We start from the raw sequence: 21,070 nt of genomic DNA, 5'->3' as shown, positions 1-21,070 counted from the left end.
TGCTCTCTAGGCAGCATAGCACATACACCTTCTGGAACTTAGCCAAACACCCTGGAAGGTCTTGTGTTTTAAACAGTATTCTTTGTGAAAGACATTGCTTTTTAGTTTTGGGGTTGGACATTGTGTGTTGCAGTACAGTAGAATGGGTGTGGAGGTGGGAGTGGCAGAGGCTGCAGCTATCATGGGGCTCCATAGTTGTGACCATTATGTCCACATTCATCTGTGTGTGATGAGACCATTAAATGGATCAAAGAGGTGTTTGGAGTTTGGATCCCCGTACCCATAATCTATAATACCATAATGCCAAGTGAGTCTATATTAACACAAAGTGACTTGCAGGCATTCTTATCATCCTGTGCTCCATAGTTCTAGCACAGCCTTCCATTCCATTAATACATTCCATTCCAATCATTCCAATAATTAATCTTTTATTCCCATGGCATACTGCAGTTTTTTCGTCTTTTGAGAGTAGACACAAACATATTGAACAGTTTTCTTCACTTTCCCCCCCGCCTTTGCTGCAGTGCGGTCACCATGGTGACCAGCCTTCAGCTCCTGTCCATAGTCAGACTGCAGTTATTTGCTTGTCTGCATTGCTTGTACACAACTTAGATGCTGATCCTCTCTAGTGGCCTTGTATTTACCGTGTTAGTATAAGCGACTTGTATCAAAATATAATCGTCAGCACTTCTTCAACTTCAAAGCACTTCAGCACTTCAACTTCAAAACTTGCACACATCAGCAACCAAACCTAGGTTTCAGTCCAGCAACAACAGTTGACCTGTATGTCTCAGGTAAGGGTTCACCTGCAGAAAACAACTTTAACATTCAACAATGTTTGAACTGCATCCTCCTCCTCTCTGCTACAACTTCAGCAGCACATACATCAGCTCTGTGATGGAGTCACAACAACTGGTATATAACCCAGGTTCATACCCAGCCATCACCTTGTCTTGAGATGTCTTAAGATGTCTTAATTAACCAACATTTTGTCTGTCAAGATGTCTTAAGTCGTCTTAAGACCTAACCTGAAGACATGCACTCATGCACTTGGATAAGTTATCCTCACTCTGCACAATTGGAAACAAAGTGAAATCACATGACTAGTTCCAGACTAAACACACAACCATGTTACACTGTCTATTTGGCTGTTATACTATATTTTCAACTACAACTGGGGCAATAACCTGAATAACCCTTCTGCATCTTTATCTATGATAGTCATAGTCAGTTGTGTTTAACCTCTCAGCAATAGGCCTAGGTTTCTGCAGTAGACAATTCAGGTCGCTGAAAGCCCAGTCTTTTTCCACCAGGCTCCATATTTTCCACTCATAATGTAACCTATATGGCGAAGGGGCTCGTAGCGAGACTATGTCACCGCCAGAGTATTCTGGGAACGGTCAAATGATGCTTTCGAGAACAGGAGTGAAAAAGGACCAGGCCAATAACAAGTCGTGAGCTTAGAATTATACGGTTCTATCTCCGTTTAGGGCAGTTCAGAGATATTGAGCGTCAAAGTTTTTACATTCCATTATGTTCTGTGAGATGGAACCTTTGTATTTTATGAATTACTAACTCAAAAATGTCAACATTTTAAAAATAACACCACACTGGCATTAATGAACACCTAATGGATCAGATTATGTAAAAAACTCAATTTGACAAAAATGGAGATAGAACCTTATAATTCTAACATCACGATATGTCACCGCCAGAGTATTCTAGGAACGGTCAAATGATGCTTTCGAGACCAGGAGTGAAAAAGGACCAGGCCAATAACAAGTGCCGCTGCTGATGCAGACCGTCGCCTCGCCGTGTCTATGATCTCGCCGAAGATGGTCGCGGCGCACACCTCTGCCCATTCCTCTGCGTCTGCAGAATGGATTATCTGCCTTGATAAGAGGTAACTAGACATCTGTTTTTAATCGATTTAATTAAGGAAGCAACTGCTCACTGTTCTCACCACATCACTATTATTATTGCGATGAATAACATCGCGTTTGCTTCCATTTAGACCAGTGCGCTTCTCTGCCTGGAGAAGTATCATCATCGGCATTGCCCTGTTTATCAATATTTGTTCTTCTTTGTAAATATGCGATGTAAGGTGATTATCGCTTTTATGTTTATGCCTTAAATGATAGTATAAAACACACATTATTATAATATTTAATGTAGGTTCTGATCTTAATCTTGTGTTAACACGCAATATGAACTGAGCGTGGATGCGTCTTCCACCACCCTCACCTGGCGTACAGACTACTACGGAGTCGAATACACATAAAATAAATAGTAGCCTACTATTTATAGTATGGTAGTAGCCTTATGATCATGGAATTGAGGGCATGTCATTAGGAGATGACGATTCAGACAAAATAGATACAACTATAAATAGATAGGTTACTATACTGTTGTATAACCTGGTGGACTTTCTTCTCCATCACTTCCTCAATGTAGTGGCAAAGTGATCCGAGTGGTTGGGTTGTTGTCTTCTTTTCAAACAAACAGTTTGCAGAAGAGTGTGGGCAATTTCCCCCACCTGTCTGTCAATATTCTGCATTTGCACTGATTTGATTAGAAATTGTGAAGAAGCTGTGAGTGATGTAGTTATTTGCAAACATAGCCTATTGTACCTTACAGGTAGGGGGGTCTCCCATTGTGAGTGCCTCCCATCATGTAGTCTGTTATGTGACCAATCACCTCACAACATCCCCTCTGGGTACAGTAGATGGAAAATATCAACCTTGAGTGTTAGATGGTTTATCTCATTATACATTTATGACAGCTACAACATTCCCCATGAAGGTCTCAAATCAGCATATTCCTATATTCCTACTTCTTCTTCTCAGATTCAGATTCAGATTCAGATTCAGATAACGTTTATTGCCATTATGCTTGACACATATAGGAATTTGTTTTGGCATTTACAGAAGGTGCATTTATGCTTTTTTCACATAGGCTACATGAACAAAACAAGTACAAATACAAATGCAAAAACAGGCAAAAACAGGACAAACACAGGACAGACAGTGCATGGATACTCTTGGATACTCTTGGATACTCTTGTCTTGGATACTCTTGGATACTCATGGATACTCTACTCTTGTTGTAGAATGCATAATAACATACGTTCAGGAACATATTATCAGAGGCACTCATTTGCTTTTTTCAATATTAAGTGATTGAACACTCACATTATCTAATATCATCAAGGTGAGGAGCTATAAAGAATAGTTTGTATTGAATCACCAAAGACATCTTAGGTGATACAGGTGGGAGGTTATGGCTGTTCCCCCTGTTGATTGCCCCCAGAACATTAAACTTACCATTCCAGCTTTGGTCAGAGTAGCATGATGCAAAGCTACCTGTCTGAAAGATTACCTCTCACACAGGGAGAGGAGCCGGGGGCGGACAGGGTTTATGACTGGGTTCTCCAGGGCCTCTGGCCCCTGGCTGCTCTGATTACTCAGCTGTGGAAAAGACTAGAGGGTTGGGGACGAGACCGCAGGCAAGGATAAAGCGATCATTGCTCCAGGAAACGCACCACTGCCTCTGCAGACTCTCTCTCCTCTCCAGTCAGCATCACATCCACCATCTGACAGACAGAGAGAGAGAGATAGAGAGAGAGAGAGAGATAGAGAGAGAGAGAGAGAGAGAGAGAGAGAGAGAGAGAGAGAGAGAGAGAGATAAAGAGAGAGAGAGGCCATTCAGAGGGCAGGTTCAAAGTGCATTTGTCAATAGCCAGGTGATGCAGCCTGCCAGATGTGTTTACACAGTAAATGTTCCTTTGTCACATTTAGGGGCAGGTGTGCAAATAAGTTGGTTTTGGTGTTGCTCTTCAAGTCTTCATTACCTGCATGCAAACATGACTCACGTCATCATTCTGATGTTTGACATTTGACAACTGCAGAATTTTGATTTGTATGACTCCCTCTGATTACTGTAAAAATATTGTAATATCTCTGATGAAATGTGTATAATCCATTTCTAATGCAAAGAAAAAGCTATGAAAATGTGAATGTATTAAAATGAGACAGACATGGAATATCTTCTATAGGATTGAATTAAAAAAAATAATTCTATTAACATACCGTACATACATCTCCAGGCTGTGGGTCTTGTAAAAATATTATTTTCCTATGCTGTTTTCAGGTTAAATGTTTTCCATTTAAATCAGATTTTCTTTTTTTTATTGGTCTACTGCCAGGAAATGATGGTGTGACTGATGTGGCTGCCACTTTGACTGTGATTCCACAAAATTAAGTGAAGCCAGTGCACATGGTATTTACCCTGTTTATGGTGAATGCCTCATAGTATGTGTTTTCCCCTCAGACCCACAGAGCGTTCAGGGGACGATGTGGACATCATCCTGGCCCGTCTGAAAAAAGTGAAGGCCTTTGAGAGGTTCCACCCCAGCCTTCTACAGCAGATCTGTCTGTGTGGATTCTATGAATGTCTAGAGAAGGGAATCACCTGTAGGTGTCTAACTAACTTCAAGTTCAAATACCACTATGGTTTATATATTTATCTGTAAAGTTAGTCCCTGAGTCTCACACACACATGGATAGCATTATCCTCAATTGTAATACTGAGTGTTATAACAAAACTCTACCTTTTTTTATTTCTACTGTTGCTTGTTCATTTCTCTAGGGATTTAACATTAGACTTATGTTAGAAGCTCTCACTCAGTGCGTCTCTGAAAATATGTGATCACTATGTTCTTCCTCAGTGTATCGTCAAGGAGACATTGGTACCAGTTGGTATGCTGTCCTCTCTGGCTCCCTCGACGTCAAAGTGTCAGAGACAGCCAATCATCAGGTAAGAGACAGCCAATCAGAGACAGCCAATCATCAGGTAAGACAGATTGAATAGCCATAGAATTATATAACCGAAAAGCAATAGTCTTTATTGAGTCAGTGGCATAAATGCTAACAAGATTGCAAATTGAGATTGTAAATTAAAATGGCTTCCTTCACTTATTGTATTACTTTTCTGTGAAATGTAAATCACTTGGCCCATAACCCTATCAATTCATTGTTACACAAACATAAATTGAACTGTATACAATACATCTATTTGCATGCAGTCATTATATTGGTAGGCATATACCAAATTATCTCAGGCCTTATTTCCTGAAAATAAATGTTTGATTCCTAATGAATTCTAATACATTTGAGAGATTAAAAAAAATATAGCGTTGACTGAATAGTCAAATAACAGTCAAATAGTCAAATTCTATTTGTTAGTTGTTCCCATTTGATACCAGCACTGTAAAATGTGTATGTGGAGATCAAGATTTGAAGTGTGAATGGCAAAGGCTCTCTAGGTCAAAATGATTTGTGTCTGAGATGGGTAACCTTGGACACATCAGAGCCTTTTTACCATCATTACCACAGCCCCATGACATGTGCTCCAGTCTGTACGCTGATTTGAGTGATTTTAGAAGCCCTCTATCTAATGCAAATGTTCAGAGCTGCAAGATTGCGTCCTAGAGGTCTGATCACTGCAGATTCAGAGCCGAACACTTTAAGTGCCTCTCACTATGACATACTTTTAACAGAATAAACACATTTAATTTGCAGAGACCACTCCTAGCACCCCTCCCTGTCTCCTCCTTTGCTGAAAACATTTCTGAAGTATACCAGCTGAGCTCTCGTTATTTCCTCCTAGGATGCTGTCACCATATGCACTCTGGGGATTGGAACAGCGTTCGGGGAGTCAATCCTGGATAACACCCCTCGGCACGCCACCATCGTCACCAGGGAATTCAGTGAGCTCCTACGCATCGACCAGAGGGAGTTCAAGTGTCTGTGGGAGGTCAGCACATTTGCATTACTTTCCCTGTCTGTGTATGAACGCTTTGAATGTACAGTCGCAGATCTTGTCTAATAGCACCCTTTTCCATCAGTGCACTAACCCTAACCCTAACCCTAACCCTAACCCTAATACCCACACTGGAACTCTATGCTTTCATTTTCTTTCATCTCTGCAAATACATGCACTTTGCTGTTGTTGTGCTGTATACATTCCTAGAGTGATGTTTTTGAATCTATGGTTTTGAGTTGACTGAAATGGTTAATGAATTACATAATCTATCCACACATCAGTTCACAGTGTGCAAGCCAGTATCAGCATGGATATTGATGTCTAGACTTAGAATTAGTTTGAAATTGAAATAGGTGGTATCATTCATTTACACCTTAGAACCACTAGGGGGAAGTGCAGTGTTATTTTGTCTTTTTGTTATAAGCCAACTTCATCTCTGTGTGTGTGCTTATTGATCTCCTCAATAGGCATTGTATGGCTGAGGTTGAGGATAGACATAGACCCTCATCATCCTTAAGAGCAATCCTGTTTACTATTAGGTAGAGATTGTTGTTAATATCATTTATATATTGATTATCATGAATAGGAAAAAATACCCAGAACATACTATAAGAAAATGTCTTACGGGTTGAAGTCTGTAGCCTCTGTCTTGCCCATCGGTAGAGAGGGCGAAGAGGAGGAGGGTTAAGGAGGGATGGGGATCTCAGCAGCAGGGGAGACAGTTACTGTATATCCTGTACTACTGTGTCCCTTCTAGCTATTTGCCCCCACCTCCAACACACACACACACACACACATGTGCACACACACATGCACACTGTGCACACAGGAGGTGTCACAGTGTCTAAATACCCCAGCTATCCTGGTGGAGCCACTGACTGCAGTGGTTGGTTTCCTGACTGAGTGAGAGAGAGCTTGTTTCCTCTGAGACCAGAGGGCAGGGTGGAGGGGGCTGAGGGGGACTGTCACAGCTACAGGGGGCTGTGTGTCACTACTCTGGTCTTCACTGTGATTGGAATCCGAGCCCTGTTTGGATGTGTGTTTAGGCTGTGAACTAGCACATGAAACTACTACCCTGATCTGACCTGTGTCCTGAGGACTAGCTCTTCTGAAAGGTTTGTCTCGGCTCCTCCTGAGAGTGACTTTGTGACTGCCAGGCATACAGCCAATGTTCTGTATATTTGTTCATAGCTCACTGACAAAGCATGTTTCTGTCTTGTTTAGAGTAGCTTTTTTCTGCCCTCAGTTGCACTTAAGAGCAGGAATAAAAGATGGAACAAAGTAATATAATGATGACCGACTATGTAGCCTAGAGGTTTTCAGATAAATTGAGACATGGCTTCCGCTCAGGACTTTGTGGAGTGGGTTATTTGTGGGTTATTTTTTATCTTTTATCTTTTTCTCTGCAATAATTTTTGCTCATAGACTGTGCCACCCCATTTAATCCAATTGTCAGTTACTCTTAACCTTTTCAGTAACTGTGCATTTTCTGGAACTCAAACATACTCAACATTTTGAATAGATTGTTGATTAAGTTGTTTCTGATGGAAGGTTTTACATTTGCCATCAACCTCCTTTGACTCAATCTACTGTATGAGCATTTGTAACAGCTTCCAGATGTTATTTAGTGCCTGTAAGTGTGTCTGATCCTGTATGGATGTATTCATTGACCTGTTTTTCATTAGTAGTACAGTATCGTTAGTCAGGTCTTTGGAGACCACAGCTCACAGCTGATCATTCACTGTAATTGCTGTCAATACTGTTCACATCTGAAAGCAATCTTTCCTGTACTCTAGCCAATGCCCGGGACAGCCATTTAGTTCAGCCCAACATCAGTTCACCATGCCTTTTTTGTCATACACGGCACAGAAGCTGTGACCAAAGGGCTGTGAAAAGGGAACTGAACTGACCTAGGTTATTGACAAGCTTGAAATAAATAATATTGTCACTATGTCTATATTGTGACCTAGAAGCATTTTTTTTTAAACCTTTGATCATACACTACTGTATAGGTTCTAGTCAGTGAGTAGATAATATTCACATAATTCACATATGTCATTCACATATTCACATAATCATAATCAAACAGAATATAGATATGAACTGTATAAAGTTGATCCTTTTAAGTTATTTTGTCATAGTACTGGACACTTCCTTAGCTCTTACAACTTTTAAAGTCATTTATCAGGAATATTCTTCCCTGTTTACCTGTGGAGCCTTGATTCCAAACAATTCAGGGGCGCCCATTTATTTCTGTCAGCCTTGCCGCAATGCAGAACGAATGGAGAAGTTGTTGTGGTGTCCAGTTACTGGCAGCACCAGGCTTCGGAAATTGTTTATGTTCACAGTCCTTTTGTGTTCGGCCTGATTAGGATGTAGTTATTATAACTGTTTTGTAATACATTGTAAATGTAGACTACCCCATGCAGTATACACAACATGACTTCACCTTGTTAGTGTTTTTCTGATTCAATTAATTAAATCTAAATGTACTTAAATTATTTCCCATGACTAGTAACTGGATTCAATAGTGTATGTATAGCATTATTTCTTTCACGAAACAGAGAATAGGAGCTCCTAGGGGAATAGCTTGATCAGCGCTGTCAGATCTGAGAGACGTCCCTTAGGGCATACTAATTCAATCCTTCTGGGGCTGCAGTCTCAGGGTGAGGGATGCCCTGGAACACACATCTAGACCTCCTCACACATACTGTGAAATGCCTGGGGCAGCGCTCCTACGTGGTGGTGCTAGACTGAACACAGCTCTGGCTAAACCAACTGGACGCTATTATTATTTTATTCATAGACGGCATGTTAGTTATTCTCAACTCATCTTTTATCCAGTTGGGGCTCTTTCACTTCAAAACCTCATGAAAAAACATAATGTTCTTGTGCGTTCTCCTCAAAGACTGGAATGTGTTTGTTTACAGATCACGAAGCCCTTCACGGCCCAGTTTGAACATTTCGTGCCTTTAATAATTCTCTCCAAAGTGTTGCAGATCCATCCAAGCTGAAATGAATAGGACACAAACCGATGGTGACTGTGGTGTGTGATGCGGCCCTCAGCACAACCCTGATGATGGCAGAGTCACAGAAATATCCTTGGGACATGCAACGTTGAATCCTCCCTAGTCCCCTGACCTCAGCTTCAACCAGAACAATAACAGTCACAGCTGTCAAGCATGGCTCCTAGTCCTACTCTGGACTTGTCAGTAGCTGGCTTATGTTGTTGGGAGAGTCAGGTGTGTGCTTGTTTGTTTAACAGAGCAGATATGGGTTGAGTTCACTCAGGAGCACACAGGAGCACTGGCTTGAAGCTCAAGTGACCTGATCATCAATTTATTCCACACATTTTGTCTCCAGCTTCCGTTGGACACTGAGATAGCAACAACAGAATAGTCATTTGTGCTTTTTATCACTCCTCCTCTTCTCTTTCATGGCTGTGTGATCTGGACCAGTAGGCAGGCCCTTGTCTATATCATGTACTTGTGTTGCAGACAGGATTCACTTACATTGTCGTAGTTTATCCACAGGTCAGTTTTGTTTTGTTGTTTCAGGCACTGCCTCTCTGTGTTGCAGGGTAGTGGAGGAACACGATGTTCACAGACATGCTTATATTTGCATGTGAGTATGACATGCTAGCCCAGTATTGAGGCTCTGTTGGAGGCAGGGCTGTAGGGGAGTGGTGGACAGCCACTATAACATCAGCATGGCAGCCTGGCGCTGGAAGGCTATGGTGTCAGCAGCGTGAGATGATGAACAGGAAGTGGCAGAGACACAGTGTGCCCTCAGGGGTTGGGACAGGGGACTGAGAGAACAGTGTGGGTGTGTAGACTCCCTCCAAGTGCCAAACCTAAACCACAGTCCTTCCCAGAGTACAGCGGACATACACAAGGAAAGATCACGGAGATGATTGTATCAACAACACTTCTGTTTATTTCCTTATCTGTTCTCACAGACTTATTACATAATCAAAAACTTCTGAACAATGACGTTCAACCTGTTGAAAGAAAAGTACAAATGTTTACTCTGCAATTACATTGTATATTTTTCACCATGTACTCAAACAGACAGAAGGTTTAATCCTATAAGATATCCAGAAAGTCTTTAGATGTTCTGCTCAGCTTTTCTTGGCTAATCATTCAGTCGGATTGGACTGAGTTCAAAGTAATGAATGAATGAATGAATGAATGAATGAATGAATGGTCTTTATTGTCATTGCTACAGTACAGGTACCAAACAACGAAATTTAGGAGGGGTGGCTCCCCTGGTGTTAGGAAAGAAAAAAAAACACTTTTAAAAAAATCACAAGAAGGGAAGGAGCTGGTTTACATAAATAAAGGCTATGTACACTATCCACTGTACTATACTGTACAGATAGACGACTAGGGTTGTCATATTGCACAATAGTGTTATTGCACATTTATTTAAAGTGTCGCAGTTTGCAGGCTTGAAATGTACATATTTGTGCCTCAGCACTACACCTGATTTTTTCAGTCCAGCAGCTGCCATCAATCCGTCCAGACTGTCCAGGGCCCAGAACCTAGGTCTTTGCTGTGTTCAGGGCCTGGACGGCCCTGTGGTAGAAGCTGTTCTTCAGTCTGTTTGTCCTTGCGGCCAAGGTCCTGAACCGCCTTTTCGAGGGCAGCCGGGTAAAGTGTTCGTACCCCGGGTGGGTTGGGTCCCTGGAGATCTTGGAGGCCTTCCTGAGACAGCGTGTGTCGTACAGCTCTTCCAGAGAGGGGAGGGGGGCGCCGGTGATCTTCTGTGCTGTTCTCACGACTCTCTGTAGCGCATTTCTCTCCGCGGTAGTGCAGCTGGAGAACCAGTTGCAGATGCCGTAGGTGAGGATGCTCTCCACTGCGCCGCGGTAGAAGGTCACCAGTATCTCCTGCTTGCTGTGTTCCTTCCTGAGGACTCTCAGGATGTATAGCCGCTGTTGTGCCTTCTTGATGGTGTCTTTTGTGTTGTAATGGATCATCTGTAAGATCAGAATCAAACATGCACATTACACTCACACACACATGCATGCTAAAACACACTTCACTGCATGATGTGCTGAGTGAAAGGAAAATTGCAACACTAAAAAGCTTAGTCAACCAACTGGCACACAAAAGATTTCTCTCAGCGTTCTTTGTTGCATTTCATGTTTTGCACTTAGAGTTGCATTGGAACTCTGGACTCTCGGATTTAATATTTATGCACTACTGCTGCATGTTATTGAGAGAAGGAAAATGTATTCAAAATGCTCATTTATGTATTGCATACAACAAACCAGGGCAGCAATTAACTCCCAAATAATTTTATTATGGAATATACGTATTTATGGAATCAAACCTTACCTAATCAATTACTTATAACAGACAACGTTCTATCCTCTTCTTTGTTTTTGGAGGTATGGCTCAAATTACACAGATTTAAAACACTATTTAACATCTCAGAGCACATGAGTCCAAAATTAAAGTGTGGAAAACAAATTAAACTGGTCAATCAAATAGGTCACCCTGCAATCATATGCCTCTCTATGCTGTACTGTGTCCAGCCAATCAGGGTGCAGTTGTTGTTTCACAAAGCAGCCCTGATAGACACAGGCGCATGATGCTCCAGTAATACATGCATCTGCACCTGCTCCTGCTACTCTCTCTCTCTCTCTCTCTCTCTCTTCCTCTCTCTCTCTCTTCCTCTCTCTCCTCATTGCTCTCTCTCTCTCTCTCTCTCTCTCTCTCTCTCTATCTCTCTCTATCTCTCTTGCTCTCTGTCCAAACCCATTGACAGAGTGGTCAATCTTATAGACACCTTCAATTTCATTGTCTTGTTTATAGCTGATTCATGGTAGACTTGGCTGTAGTTCGGCAGTTATGCAATACTGGCAACACTGCCCAAACCCCTGGGCTAACTGTGCACTCTGTCACACGAATCAATTAACGCTCATTATTACTGTATTATGGTTTCCACACTGCAGAGAGAAGTCCCCCCACACAAAACATTATACGGCATGCTGCCTATACGGCACAAGTGTGGTTCTGTGTAAGAACCTCATGAATAAAGAATAAAGAATGAAGGATTCAGGAGCTCAAATGATGCTCCTGGTCTGCCTCCCTGAGTGTCCCCCCTGAATGGAACAGTGAGACACCGTCTGTTTCTCACACTATGCCAGAACAATAAGAGACTTCTGTTTTCTCTTAGATCGCACCGGTAGTTTTCCCTAGTTGTTAAGAGGTGCACTAATTTGAAATTCCTGAGATGGGGACGGGTTCTCTCGAAACCACTGTTACAGTCTTATGTATTCACTATGATTTTTTTTGTAGACGTACGGGCACTAAAAGCACATATCTGTACTGTATGTTCGGTGTCAAACATACCACTTAATCTTTTAAATAATTTAGCAGGTTCCACCCTGTCCCTGCCTTTTGGGACCACGCAAAGTTCTGTACTTCTGTGTCGGCCTGCGCTGTGTGTCTGGAGCTGTGCTAGCAAGGATGGAGAGAGGGTGCTCTCATGTGTGCATCATGATTGGAGTAGAGTAATCTCCTAGCAACTGCTGCGTGTGGGCAGTCAGCTGCTGACTGGCACTCTGCTGGGCTTGGGCAGGTTTCAGTCTGCTCACACTGCTCAGAGAGAGAGAGAGTTAGAGAGAGAGAGAGTTAGAGAGAGAGAGAGAGATGGTGTCAGGGGCACCAGGGCTGCAGGACCACAGTGGACAACTGGGGCATATGGATGGGGAGTTTTGACCTGTTGTTGGTGACATAAGGACTCTGGGAGTTTGAAACAGCAGTATGGAGTGCTGGAGATAGAAGGAGCTTTGTAACTCTGACTTAAGAGCATACATGGGACACTGCCAGCATCTGTAGGTGAGTCTTGCTTTATCAAAACTTGTTAAAAGAATGTATGCTTTTTTGAATAACGCCAGTGAGGAATATAGAAATAGTTTTAATGACTACATCTAAATTGTGTGTGTGATTATTAAGTATGAGTCTGGAATAAACTAAATCTTGCCTCGATGATAAATGTGCTAAACTTAAGCCATAGTGTTTGGAATCTTCATTAAGAGCTGTGTCTGTTTCGGTGATAGCCTAAACATGCTGAATTGAATTTGGATCTCTTGGGAGGGGCTTCCCCCAATTGTTTTCCAAGCAGCCTGAAGTCTGCCAGTCAGTAAACGGTATGGACTAGTTGAGCAATGTCTTGAGTGCAGATGATTTGTACTATGTATGTTATGTAATCAGTGGTGATTTATTCAGCATACAAGTGTGCATCAATGCACAATGATGCCCAGAATGCAAGATGTGCTCCAGCATGGAAGACAGAGGAGGTGCTAGAAAACGAGCTGGGAATTCAGTAGAACTGTGTGACTTTTGTGCTGTGATATTTTATTTTATTTTGAGGTTCAATATTGCCATGCTTACAGTATGTATTTACAATGTTGATGGCTATATATGTACGGTATATAGAGTACTGCCATTTTTAAAAGCATGAAGCCATATTGTAATTATTGTTATTATACAAATAGTAACATAGAGAAAAGTCACAGACAATTAGAGTTGTCTCTGTGCATTGTGCAGTGTAGTGTGTCAGTGGTAATAAGGCAGATCAGTTCAAGTGACACATCTGTCACTTCAGACATTGGTAAAACTGCTTGTATGGGGGGGTGATATGACACGATATGATAAGTGATACGTATCTGATCTCTCTGTCATCTCTGGGTGTTTTATTACGGATAGTTTGTGTTTATGTTTATGTGTCCTGAGAGCAGCTCATGGTCACTGTAATTCATCACATACAGTGGGTTTCCTGTTTGATATGTCATCATTTTGTAATCATTTTCTGCTATGTTATACTATAGTATGTTGTCCCATTAGCACACTTCTCCAGACACATTTCAGTTTAACTTGAATGATAAATGAAAGTAATGGAATTGAATGGCCCGCAGTATATTACTTTTAAAGCACTGTCTGAATTCATTAGCATAGCAGAGTTGTTGGGTCTACACACAAATGTAGTCTCTCTGTAATCCAGTTGTGTGGGTGGGATCAGGCTCTGATTAGCATGTTGGTTAATCCCAGGTAACTCTGTTTGATCATGGCCTTCCATTCAGAGAACAGCTTTTCCATTTCCTGTGTATGACTCCATTTACTCAAAGGGAATCCACTTCAACATTGCTTCTAATCATAATCAATCAATGACAATGAAAATCAATGACACACTCGCTAGTCAAGCCAAAATATTGCATTCGGTGGGTAATCCCCACTACTCTAGGTAATACATAGCAATATTTTACCTTGACTAGAGAGTGTGTCATTGATTTTCAACAACGTTGACGTTTATTTACATTTTTCAGAATAAAAGTCTGAACACATGGTCGGTTGCCGACTTGTTCCCGGTTTCACAAGCTGCCGTCACATTAATACAACACACACTATAAAGACTTGGAGTGTCAGGGAGTATTACAGTTATAACTGTTTGATTCATTGCAGCTTGGGGGCAGCCTCCTCTCCCCTTGTGATAGGGTTAGCTAGGTGATCTGACAGGGGGATAAGGACTCATCCTCTGATGTTGTGGTTAGCCGGTGTGTCTGGCCATCAATGTAACACAGTTGACCTGTTATGTCCTACTACATCACATCTCCACATACACACACACAAGGGAAGATAGTTGCTTTGTTGTGTGTTGGCACCTATTTTAGCACCTTTGAAAAAACTTGATATCCTGTATGTAGGTATATGGTGTGACTTTCAGTGAGATTTGCGTTAACTACAGTGGCAAGTCATTTTGAAGGGTGCATGACCATTCCACTATAACCGTATTCTTTTCTTAAGCAGTGAGCGTATGGCCCAACCCTTTCTGATCCTTTTAGCAGCAAAAGATGATGATTGTATTTTTGCAACCCCGATCACTTTAGTGTGTGTGTGTGTGTGTGTGTGTGTGTGTGTGTGTGTGTGTGAAATGAATTTATACTGTAAATGCAATCTCTCGAGACTTGAAATAATGGAGGCTAATTAGTGAGATCTTTCTGATGGGTTTTACTGTTGTGAAGTGCTCTTCATGATTACAGAGTTGGATTTCTGATAATGGAATCTCACCCAACTGAGAGAGATGGGGTTAGAGTGAAAAGAAAACAGAGAGATGAATGAGAGTCAATTGCATGAAGAGACTACTTTTCAGTTGGCCCACAACTGGTATAGTATTACTATAAAATAGACCCATTGAAACATGGAGTCATCTGATTAATAAATCTTTCAATCCAATTTCTTCCCATAGTAACTACAAATATATCTTTCTATGATTCCATTTGTCATGGACGCATTATCCATTTAGGAGCTTCCTACAGAGGCATGTTCAGAGTGGGTCTCAGGGGAAGAGAGACGACTGTACAGTACACCAGCTTTGTGAAAACAGAGTGCTTTGACACACCTGCTAACAGTTCTAATCCCAATCTAAAACAACGTCCCTCCCTCTCTCTCTCCCAGCAAGTCCCCCAGGGGAGACGGCTTATTGGCTCTGTAGGGTCATTTAAGTGTTGGGAGGCGTCTCCAGAGTACTGAATGCTCATTTGCTGTTTAGTTTAAGTGCTCCTCACAAACCCAAGCCCTCTAATTGTCAACAAATAAAGACAGATGACATGGTTAACTGATCCTGAAGACACTACAGTAAATTCACTGACATGGAATAATTGAATGAAGAAGCATGCTGTTATTAGACAAACGGGATGATTAAGGTCTTCTTCAAAGACTCATTGAATTCATGCTGATCTGCAACATTTGAATCAATGTAAGTCTCCTGATTTATTTCACAATGTTTCCCCCCAAAGTATTTTGCTATCTCTCAGAGAGCACCAAGTCAATTAGTGTTTTTCGACTAGATAACGAGAAATGCTTTTTTTTAAAAAACAGGTCATTGAGATGTCTTCAAAAGGCTTCCTAATTGAGAGGAAAAGCTGTTTGCCTCCGAGGGCATCTTAAAGTGATTAGCTGACTTCAGTGGGCAGAATTGAATTTAGAGAGCAAATTGCCATCGGGTAGCAAATTACTCTGTACGTTTCTGCTCTTAAAGGGTCTGTACTGACCAGAAAAGATGAAGGGAGGGCAGCATTGACATGTTGCTAAAGCCTTTACTGAATCCCACCCTTAATTTAGCTTCCTAGCCCAATGTGTTATTGTTGCATCCATTGAGCTGTTATTGGAAGTCCATTACCATATGATGTCATGTTGACTGACCGGTAATCAATCCCAGGAGATAGAATGTGATTGATAATAATGTTTTTTTGTGTGTTTTATCGTGTGACCCCTTTCCTTCATTCTGCATACTAGTAATAACTAGTAATGTACTGTGCAAGCCTGTATAGGGTTAACTGAAAGCTGCAGAGAACTGGTTGTTTTCCTCTGTCCGAGATGCAGAGCTCTATTCTGCTCTTCTACTGTAGAATTACAGTACACAAGGTCTAATGCATTTGTTGGGTTTATTGAGATGATAGGCTATGTTTCTTTGACCCCTAAATGCCATAGTCTCATGGGTTAAGACTTGGTATTTACATTTATATGGGCTATAATGTCATATTACATAACAATAATGCCTATAGGCACAGCTTTAAGCCAGTAACAGCCCTTTTGCTGTGCTCTGATTGCTCTGAGGATGTTTCTACAGCTCCAACACACAAGTGCAGTCGGCCAACACTAATGCTCACATTATGGCCAAATAGGAGGCCATGGAGCATACATAGAATGTGCTATAAAACCTCGGTAATCCAGCTGTGATTATAATTATATAATTATTATATTATAAGAAGGAGATCACCGATTTTTTACACACAAGAATACCACACTTATTTTCTGAAGTTTGGGTGCATCTCATCAAATTAAGGTACTCCCCTGTCAATCTAGGCAAGTGTTAGTTCAAAGATATTTTATCTTCAGCTTTACATCAGTGGTGTGGTATTCTAGTATTTCAGGCAATACTTTGATGTGAGTGTGCGTGTGCGCATGTATGTCTTCTTCTTGATTCTTGTTGATCCTTAGTGTAAATCTGCTGTAATTCCTTTTTATCTTTAAAGACAGCAGATTGAGGGGATTTGATCAACTCTCAGTAAATTATTCCGTGACATAATCTGGTCATCCTGACCTCTAGTGATTCTGCTAAGAGTCAAACATAGCACTGGAGGCCAGCGCAGATAGTTGACCTCATGGTATGTTTTAAAGAATGCACGTGACAATATTTTCTAAATACCCCCACATGAATATACTGTCTGTGGGTATACTGTATGTCCCGCCTCAAGCCTGTTGTCCTAAACATGCACACTACAGGCCACACTACACACTACACACTACACACTACACACTACAGGCCACAGCAATAGCTTTGACTTCAAATAAGATCATTGAAAGGTGCATTTTGATCCTGTCTTTTGAAAAGCTGGGTAGACTGCGGAGCTGTTGATTTAAACGAGGCAGCGGTTGGTTGTAAAGCTGCTGAATGTCCATCATAAAGCTGAATGTCCATCATAACTGCCAGCTGTGTGACTCAGCTGTGGATTTACATAACCCTCAATGGTCATGTTGATTAACAGATGAGAGCATGGGGGAGGAGGGCAGAGGGAAACTAAAGGACCCACACAAGACCTACTTTAATACTACTACAATAAAGGGTAGTTTAAATCATTTTAACATGTAAAAGACGATTTTGAATGCTTACAGTGGTAAGTTCCCAGAGGGATTTTTTTGTCCTCCCTGACTACAGACTTAATGATTTCATGCATTATGACATGTACAAACAAGTGAAAGTATTTGAGAATTAATTATTGTGTCATTATCTTGACCTACAGTACTCTACCACAACAAACCCTGAAGTGCTGTGCTTGTGATTGCTCCTGTGTACAGTAGCTTGTTCCATAATGTCTTATAGAGTCAATATTGTGATGAATAACAGTGAATGTAATGTACTCTGTGTTTCTGTAGAAGTACCGTCAATGCATGACTGGGCTGCTAGCCCCACCCTATGGTGTTATGGACAGCGGACCCAGCAGTGAAAGTGAGTACTACCTTTCTGTGAACAGTAATGCACCATGTTTTCCAGCGGAAGTGTGTGCCTTTATTTGATCCGTGACTGAGAAATGCAGTAGCAGATTCTTCTTTTACATTTTTACACCAGGATACTGTAAATGGACACTGTATCTTGCAGTAGTTTGGTAGACTTCTAAAATACAGATTTCATGCATTATTCTTTAGCTAAAAATGTCCCCTAACCTCTCTTCTTTCCCCATTAAATCTGTATCTTCCTACTATATCTGTTTAAGTAATATCTGCAATCTGAGAGTCAAGTGTAAAAATAGAAAGGTATTTCCCCTTTAGATAAGACTGAACAAGATCTCGAGCTGACTAAGAGATGACTCATTATGTTGTTTTTCCTGAGGGGCACAAGCTTAGCTCCTGCTCAGAGTAGAGTAAACTACGCCCTTCTTACACATTCCCCTCTCGGATTGTCTACTAAAATAATTGTAGTCTTCAATAAGATTATAATACTAGATAATAGATTTCTGAAGTCAAATACCATGTTCATCAACATCTTATGTGTCAACAAACAAGTGTACCTATTGTGGCAGGGCAACATTATACAGTATTTGAGAAGTGCTAATAATGTCTCGGACAATTGCAGTACAATTACAGTAGATGGACTTTATTCTGTGTGTTCTGTGTGTTTGGATAGGAGGATTCATTATTTATTTTTTAGATCATGCTAAATGTATTAATTTTGAGTTCTTTTTCTTTTTGTCATCTAGGAATGCCGGACAAAGAGAACATAAGAAACAACTCCTATGGATCCATCTCCAAACATCTGAACAAGGTAGAATCTCCTGCACTCACAGATGCCATATGCTATGTCATAGCTCCATCATGTTCTGTTAGTTTCACCAGACACATGTTGTCACCAACCATCACCCAAAGACCTTAACTGTGTAACAGTGGCAGTTATCATGTTTTGTCAATTATATAACATATAAACCCTATTTTATTTGTAAACCCCCATTTTAACCCTATTGTGAATGGCAGAACTGAAAGTGACAGAATGATGGTAGAAGGATGCTTGATTACTCCCTGCTTACATGATGCTTGATCTAACAGCATCCTCTGTAGGTCCCAGCCTCTAAAAAAAACTCAAAATAAGTCTGGAATGTGTAGTTTGTTTGACTAAATATAAACAAGGCAACCTTGTTTCCATCCTAAAAAGTTCCTGTCCCACCTTGTGCCCCTGTTGCCATTTCCTTACTTCTGGACAGATAACATGTCACTTCTCTGAAGGGCTTTCCTGATTGATTCTTGTTTTTGCTTTGTTCCTCCCAAATGTATTCAGTTAGTAATCCTAATGCTAAGACCGGCCTAAACATGTCGTCTAAAAATAACTGCAACAATAACAGAATTTATGGCTTTTGGAAAAAGGCATTAACCCCTGCTTTTGTATTTTCTGCAAATTGTTGGGAAATATTTGCATAGCTTGAATGTTCTAAATTTTTCTGCAGTACAGTAGTAAATAAAAGGATGTAACGGATGGTTGTTATGTAATTCAGAAATATGAACGACTGAATCCAGTATATAGTCACAGAATGGACCATGGTCATACATTAAATATGAGAATATAAAGCCCTCAGAGAAATGTATGTTCAGTGCATAGGTTGTATGTGCAGTATGCCTTGATGAGTGAAATGATCACTGATGCATGTAGAATGCACTTTAAATGTCATAGTTGTCCCCCACTTAGAATACATAAATCTCTCTTATGTCATGTCATGGTCACCATGAGAAGCTATATTGAGAAACATGTAATCGCAGCTTGCCCCTTTAAAAGATCCAATTTAGGTCAATGGACTCTTGTTAATAACTGTTGTTATTGTGTTTTGCTACCATATAGAAGGAAATGTTTGGTAATGAATCATCCATGTTGTGGCTAAGTATGTAATTGCTCATGGCTGCACATAACTGACAAAAAGAGGCTGCATAGAATTTCAAAAGCAGTCATTATGCCTGCTGAGGTGGATGTTCTCTGCGGCTGATGTGCTGCAAAAATGTAAATGTAATGTAAGTGTACTGTAGGACGTATCATTCTAGATGTAGTCCTCATTGAATGGAGGTTATGTAAATCATAACCGCCTTTGAATACTGTAGTATAGCTGTGGATGTCTGCATGAAGAATACAGTAGTAGGTCATTATTGTTTTACACTCATATGATAACAATAACAGATTCAGTTCCGTATTGAAGTACGATATGGTGTCTGTGCTAAAGGTTCAAGGTTTGAGATGTGACACCAGAGCTACTTCTGTTGACAGCATATGTCCGTATCTATGGAATAAGTGCAGATATAAAAGAGTGTTGTTGACAGTGGAGGTGGTTAGTGGTATAAACTCTGTTTACTCTAAAAGTGGGTCCGAACTGCGACCATTCTCTCTAGTCTATAACCGCACCTGTCAAGCCATCCCTCTAGTTTTCCCATCATCCCTTCATTTTATGGGTGTTGCTTTGGAATCCATGGTGTCTTTTTCATGTCATTTTTATTTTTCAGACATCATTCATTGAAAGCCCAGCCAAACCCCGCCCTAAATCCATTTCTCAGGTAGTAAAGACGTCACATCAGTAGAGACTAATGTCTAATGAATAATTCATATCTTCTCCATATTGCTGTGTTACGAGGTTCTGCCTCCACTCCACCCTTCCATTCTGTCCTCACAGGTCCCGTCTGAGAAGATCCTGCGGGCCGGGACGGTTCTACGCAATGCTGTCCTCTCCAGAAGTCCACACATGATCAGAGATAGGAAGTATCACCTGAAGACATACAGGTTAGCTTGTTAGTCTCTTTACCACACATACAATAGTACACTCAACTATGGCATCAGTGTGTGTGTGTGTGTGTGTGTGTGTGTGTGTGTGTATGCGTGTGTGTGTGTGTGTGTGTGTGCGTGCTCATGTTTGTCTTTCAAATATGTTACTGATGTAGGATCAGACTCAAACCTCTCCATATAATCTTATTCATTATGTTCTAAAAGGCATAACTGATTGTAGATCAGCAGTCCTATTCGTTACTTTTAGACACTTAGAATACAGGTATGTAGTATACATGTCATATAGAATACAGAATAGGTGTTAGAATACAGACCCTGATTTGATTGTGTGTCTCCTGTAGGCAGTGCTGTATAGGGACAGAGCTGGTGGACTGGCAGATGCAGCAGAGCTCTTGTGTTCACTCTCGTATTCAAGCAGTGGGCA

General features: G+C 41.0%; 1 protein-coding gene across 7 annotated transcripts in view; it reads left to right on the top strand.

The window, feature by feature from the left end:
* Window positions 1–1,820: 1,820 nt before the first annotated feature.
* rapgef4a (Rap guanine nucleotide exchange factor 4a) overlaps window positions 1,821–21,070 on the top strand; it is a gene marked incomplete at its 5' end in the record, with an annotated part of 30,501 nt that continues 11,251 nt past the window's right edge. For 3 of the 7 annotated variants that reach the window (XM_080537082.1, XM_080537083.1, XM_080537081.1), the window contains 8 exons: window positions 1,821–1,903; window positions 4,330–4,472; window positions 4,727–4,815; window positions 5,668–5,814; window positions 17,772–17,844; window positions 18,593–18,612; window positions 20,537–20,643; window positions 20,988–21,070. The exon at window positions 20,988–21,070 is cut by the window's right edge and continues 39 nt beyond it. In XM_080537082.1, coding sequence (XP_080393208.1) covers window positions 1,821–1,903; window positions 4,330–4,472; window positions 4,727–4,815; window positions 5,668–5,814; window positions 17,772–17,844; window positions 18,593–18,612; window positions 20,537–20,643; window positions 20,988–21,070 — 745 coding nt within the window. Of the gene's footprint in view, window positions 1,904–4,329; window positions 4,473–4,726; window positions 4,816–5,667; window positions 5,845–17,771; window positions 17,845–18,592; window positions 18,658–20,369; window positions 20,421–20,461; window positions 20,644–20,987 lie in introns of all 7 variants that reach the window. The other 4 variants (XM_080537078.1, XM_080537079.1, XM_080537077.1 and 1 more) reach the window with 4 other exon arrangements.

The sequence above is a fragment of the Nansenia antarctica genome, assembly GCF_963989245.1.
Source record: "Nansenia antarctica genome assembly, chromosome: 7".
NCBI classification, from domain to species: Eukaryota; Metazoa; Chordata; class Actinopteri; order Argentiniformes; family Microstomatidae; genus Nansenia; species Nansenia antarctica.
Note: the sequence above shows the minus strand (reverse complement) of the source record. Positions and strands in the feature narration are given on the sequence as shown.